At 42.4% G+C, this 6057-nt stretch overlaps 2 protein-coding genes across 2 annotated transcripts; both read left to right on the plus strand.

Moving 5' to 3' along the window:
• The first annotated feature begins 1065 nt into the window (after positions 1 to 1065).
• On the plus strand, positions 1066 to 2931 carry LOC147635077 (uncharacterized). The gene is made up of 6 exons (XM_086803346.1): positions 1066 to 1316; positions 1415 to 1671; positions 1824 to 1881; positions 1967 to 2237; positions 2355 to 2554; positions 2646 to 2931. The coding sequence occupies exons 1-6, from the start codon at positions 1066 to 1068 to the stop codon at positions 2929 to 2931; spliced, it is 1323 nt and encodes a 440-aa protein (XP_086659472.1).
• On the plus strand, positions 2000 to 4019 carry LOC147635078 (uncharacterized). The gene is made up of 2 exons (XM_086803476.1): positions 2000 to 2237; positions 2646 to 4019. The coding sequence occupies exon 2, from the start codon at positions 3037 to 3039 to the stop codon at positions 4003 to 4005; it is 969 nt and encodes a 322-aa protein (XP_086659602.1). The 5' UTR covers positions 2000 to 2237; positions 2646 to 3036; the 3' UTR covers positions 4006 to 4019.
• Positions 4020 to 6057: the final 2038 nt, after the last annotated feature.

Consider the following 6057-nt stretch of genomic DNA (forward strand, 5'->3'; position numbering starts at 1 on the left):
TCAACAGCCAGCGCACACATATGCCCCGCCGGCATCAACAGCCAGCGCACGCTCCAGCCATTAATGCGAACGGCGCCAGCCCACACACGCTCCAGCCGTGGAGCCCACACCTTGGCGCCTTCTAGCTCGAGCCCTACACGCAGCGGACGAGCAGCAGGTTCAGGCGCCTTGCAACCCCATCAGAGTCGCCCACGCCACCTGGTTGCCTCTCTCCACTACCGTCCGACTTGCTCCATCTCTCCACTGTCGTCCCTTGCAGCTACGCCATCAGAGCCACCAAGCCATCTCCCTTATTGACGAGGCTTCTTCCGCTACATCGTCCCCACCAGGCGGTGATTGTGCCCGCCATCTGCTTGCCGCTCCATATACAAGAGCCCCCAACTTCTGTTCGTATAATCTCAAGTCTGCCTAGACCGGCTGCGCATACAACCATCTACTTACCTACGCAGTAAGGTGCACACCTTTGTTTATTATTGTCCACGCTGTGCCTGGTCACGACTCGTTATTCATGCTGTGCACGCCTTTGTTACTGTCCATGCTATGCCTGGTCACGACTGGTTATCCAGAGCTACCCAACACGCGACAATAGGTGTTGTGCAGATCCAACCATTGGTTGTCATTGCTGACGCGCACCTCTGTTGTCGCCTATTAAGGGGCTCGAGCTACCATCTTATAATGCTTTTGATTGTGCATGTTTTCCTCCATTGTGATGGACTCTACATGCTCAGAGTTCTAGTTCCCGTCTACTTGCCATTGGTGTGAAATATCATTGTTGGCATACATATACGATTGCATATGACGGTTTTTTCTTTCTACTTCACCATTTTGTTGCTATGGAATATATGGAGTTCATGGGCACCAATTCTTGACAACTCTATGCTTCTTCTATGTGCCAACAATGATACGATTATCCGCTCTTAATCACCTAATCATTGCATTCTACTAACTATCAAGCTAGGAATGTTTCTTTGATAGTGTCACTCTTTGCATTACCTTTGGTTCAGCAGGTTCAGGTTTTTTAAAGAGTTAATCATGTCTCTCCAAAACTGAAGCTTAGAGAATGCCATGAGTTCTCAAATGCCCCCCATCGGTGTCTTCGATTCGACAGCATTGTGTTGGGTGCACTCATATGACAATCGTTCAAAATACAAATTTGTACGCGAAGCTAACATCCCTTGGAAGCGTCTTGCCGATTTTGTAAAAGGAGAAGCCGACAATGCAAAGTTTCCGACTTCTTTCAAAAAATATAGCCACCATCATCGAGATGCCTCCAATCTTACAAAGATTGCACATGAATCATGGATTGAGAAGATAGTGTAAGTGTGTATTTGTTTTAGTTTGTCTAATCCATTCATTAATCATCACACACACACATACAATTAAATGTTTATCGTTACTTCTTTGTTTTGTTTAGCTTTTGGTGTGGTTTTGGTCCTGCTGGCACTAAAGCACCAATGCAATCTAACATTGCGGATGGCAAAGAGGTCGAAACTACCCAGCTCCATGAATGCAAGGACACTGGCAGCGAAGATGATGTTGAGGTGGAGGAGAATAGTGGTGACGAGTCAAATCACGAAGATGGTGAGATGGAGGAGCGTAGTGAAATAAAAGAGTTGCCACAGCCAAGTGCAAAGAAGCCATGTAAGAAAAGGCGTCCTCCTATCACAAAGGGTAAGCGAAAGCGTGGATGTAAATGTCATTTTAGTGTCAAGAGGCTCGCACAAGATCCAGGGGTGGCCATAATCTCTTATATACATCCATACCACACAAATTCAAATGATGAGGTTTGTCATGGTGTAAGATTTGTTGATCCCTCTTTGAAGTTCTCTCCATGGATCTCAATGCAAAAGAAACTATGGGTTTCAAGCATGCTATATCATGGTTTCTCTCCGCATCAAGTGTTGGAAATGCATGTCCAAGCATTGCATTCAAGCCAAAGTCATGACCCTACAATTACTATGGTTAGGGATGACTTTTTGTCTATTCGTGACATCATGAATATATCTAGCAAGCTGGCTATTGATCAGTACCAGCTACACACAGATGATGCGGAAAGCACTAAGAGATGGTGTCATGAGAATCAATCAAGCACCTTTATCTACCAAGAGCAAGATGTGGAACATTCCAAGGAATTTATCCTTGGAATACAATCACCATGGCAAAGGGAGATGTGCAAGAAGTTCGGAAATGGGAACCTTCTTGCGATGGATGCTACCTTTGGCACAAACAAATATAAGGTATGTGGTGTAATGAATTATCATTTTTACTCTTGTTCACATTCTCTTAAGTTATAATAAATGTTCAGTTTTTACTCCTTGTTCACATTCTCACTTTCCTTTAAAACACATGAACAGTTTCATTTGTATACAATCCTTGTTTTTGATGGTCATCGCAATGGTGTGCCCATTGCTTGGGTGCTTACATCTTCAGCTACATTTGAGTGTACTTGCACTTGGTTAAGCAAGTTTAGAGATAATATGCTTGACTTTCATAAATCATGGGAGCCCGGAGCCTTTATGGTTGATGATGCCGAAGCGGAGATTAATGCACTCAGGTTAGGACCATATGTTCATATGTGTTGAGTGCAAACTAATGAGAACCGTGTGTTTGAGTTCTATGTGATGTGTCCTTTCTACTTTTCGTAGGGTGGTGTTCAATCAACCCATTTTTCTATGCTTGTGGCATGTCAAACGTTGTTGGCTCCGACACCTTATTAAGAAGGTGAAGGAATGGCCCAAAAGAGCTTCTATGTTTTGGTCTTTGGGAAATATCATGAACATGCAAGGGTCAGCAAATTCTACAGAGCATATAATCAAAGAGGATGCAAAGGCTATGATCTCTACCTTCTACTCCAACTTTAGAGATGAGGGGAGTTTTATTGAGTATTTCAAAACTTATTGGGAGGCTAAACTAGGTAAGGTTGAATTTTAAACTTTATACATACTCTTCTTACAGGTAAAATAATGCACACTTGCTCTCCTTCTTGTTCGTACTTCATTTCTTGCTCTTCTAACTTCAATTGTTTTATGTGCAGAAATGTGGGTGCGTGCTTCCCGATTGCTTCCACATTCAGGACAAGACACTAATGGAGCAATAGAGTCATATCATGGGCAGCTCAAATATAAGTTTTTGGGCTCTTCCAAAAGGATGAGTTCGAGGCGGGTGGATTGGCTCTTATACAAGTTAACATCATCATGCTTGCCATATTATTGGTATGTTCAGCAGTTGAAGGACAATGGTTTTATGAGAAACAACGCCATTGAAAGAGTAGTGGAGAATTCTTATGAGCGAGCACTTCAAATACCAGATGCTAATGTCTCATTCCAGGTTGGTGGTGTTGCTATAGTGGAGAGCATGCACACAAAAGCTTCATTTTACACAGTCTACAATTCCGATTGCCAATGGGCATGTTGTACATGTGCATGGGCAGAGCTTGGAAATATTTGTAAGCACCAAATTAAGGTGATGTTATTGCGGGGTGCTTCACATGCTTCACTTATGGAGCAATGCCAACATATGTATGAAGCATGGGAAGATGCTTCTAGGTCTACTATCGATCTTCACTCACATGTTTCTACTATTGATGTGCTTGAACCAAATGGTGATGATGTTGCCGCATTAGGGGGGGACAATGTATGTAGTGAAGTACTTGAGCAATCGGGAAATGTGAAGACACTTCAATGCTTGTGGCAAGAGTTGTCTTGTTTTGTAGGACACGACCAGGCTTTGATTGAGGAGGCTTGCAATGGATTGAGGAGAACATTGGGCCATGTGAAGACAATGAAGGCAAGAATGGATGAGCGAACAGAAACACAAGCTAATTTTCAAGTCTTGGAAGATGGATTCGGCAACTCCTTGAAGCGAGCAAAACCATTCTTTGAGAAGGGCAACAAGAAGAAATCAACATCATCAAAGAGTCACCCATTGGCTCACCCCTTCAAGACCCCTGCTAAGAAAACCAAAGTGTCAATGCAAAAAAGGCTTGACGAGAAAGCTTCAAAGTAGCCTTTTGAATTTATGTAATGAACTCTCGAATGCTTCAATGGCTTTTTGCATTTCAGTCTCTTCAACTAAATATTGTGCGTATTGATGCATGATGATGTATGGATTTTGTGTGACTTATACGATTGTGGACCACATTTGTAAAGAATTTGTTCATTATAATAAATGAACTTGTAATATTTGGGGGATTATATTGTACTAAGCTACCTCGTTTTGTCTTCTAAGGTTTATGTTTCAAATGCAACAATCTCAATTGTGTGGTAAGAACTTATTGATGTTTCGTTAAATTTAGAAAGTTTACTACAAAAATTTTCTATGGATTTAGAAGCTTACTACAAAAGGTTTTATTAAACTTAGAAATTTAACTACAAGTGTTTCTACCGATGTGACGAAAACTTACATATTCAAAAATGTGGTCCAAAAGTTTGTCAATCCTATAGTAAGAACGTACTTTTCTTGTATTCAATTCAAAAAATCTAGTCAAAATCTAAATCTATGCCACATGGGAATTGGAAGCTTTCTCAAATTCCTTATACAATCTCAAGGGACTAATGTAAATTACTAATTTTGTTGACTTCTCAAATTCCTAAGAAAGTCTTAGATTGTGCAAACCAATTTTGTAGGTAGAAATGAGACATATCAATTATATGGAGGGTAGGTTACAACGAAAACATGCCTTCTCAACAATGATGATTAACAGTGTCATCTTGGATATAAAAAGGAAATAACACGATGGTTTCTTGTGAAAGGAAAATTAAGCATGCATCTTTTTTTTTCAATGTACGAATTGGGTCATTGGTGTACTCCAGGTGGATCAATGGGAGTTGGATTCTCGGTCTACTTTACATCGAACACGAGTTGGGGGGGCTGCAATTTTATAATATCATATATTAGCATCTTCTCAAAAGGAGGACAAGGGAGACAATAGTCAAAAGACTTTAACAATCTCCACAATATTAAATACTATGGTTGTGTGTACGTGTGCATGTGCACATACATATGTACACAAACATGCGACATATGTGTATGCATAAGTGCGTGCATACATTTGATCATACATATAATAATACTTTTTCTTGAAAAATAAATCCCACTGGATGTTCAATTATTAGAGCAAAGATTCAGCTGCACATTTACAATTGGACAAGAAGTGAAGAAATCACAATGAGCTTCGAACTCGTTTTGGTTGAACTATAAGGAGTAATTAAATGGAGACACAAAACGTGGACTTTTGAGCAGGAGAAAACATCAAAAGCAAAGTCTTTTAGTCATACCAGCGCATCCATTAACATACGACGACTGTCCATGATCCGTCTTGAGGAGGGTGAGTTGCTTTTTCTCTGCAGGTTGGGAAGTACAGCTGAATCTGTAGTCCAAATGCAAAGCCTGCATTTTACAAACTCAAGGGCTGCAGGGGCATACATTTTTTTTCCCATTTTTTTAAAAAGAAAGAAGAAGAATCGGTTTGGCAGAGTAACGAATCAGATGCATGCTTGCTAATCAAGTGTGCGCTGTCAGCACGAGCCACACAAACACGACTGGAGCCGTTCTCCATGGCTGCCTTCTGCAGCAGCACGCGCCCGTCTTGGCTCGAACTTCAACCGCTGCGTGTAGGGTTGGAAGGCGCAGGGGGCTGCGTGTAGGGTTGGAAGGCGCCTGAACCTGCTGCTCGTCCGCTGCGTGTAGGGCTCGAGCTAGAAGGCGCCAAGGTGTGGGCTCCACGGCTGGAGCGTGTGTGGGCTAGCGCCGTTCGCATTAATGGCTGGAGCGTGCGGCGCTGGCTGTTGATGCCTGCATGGCATATGTGTGCGCTGGCTGTTGATGCCTGCGTGGCTGATATGCCACGCAGCGCCAAATCAGCAAGCTGGCCGATATGTAGCTCGACCCGAGAGGGAAGGCATCTTGGGCAGCGTGCTAGTATAGCGTGTGAAAGAGAGAGAGTCTAGAGAGAGAAAGAGTGGTGGCTGGTTTTGGATTTTGGTGGGCGGGCTTTTGGATGTGTTATTTTTGATGTGAGGCTAAATTTGAACTTGTTGAAGGACGCAAGCGATCTGT

This window comes from Cibotium barometz, chromosome 10 (genome assembly GCF_041138505.1).
Source record: "Cibotium barometz isolate CiBa-2024 chromosome 10, ASM4113850v1, whole genome shotgun sequence".
NCBI lineage: Eukaryota > Viridiplantae > Streptophyta > Polypodiopsida > Cyatheales > Cibotiaceae > Cibotium > Cibotium barometz.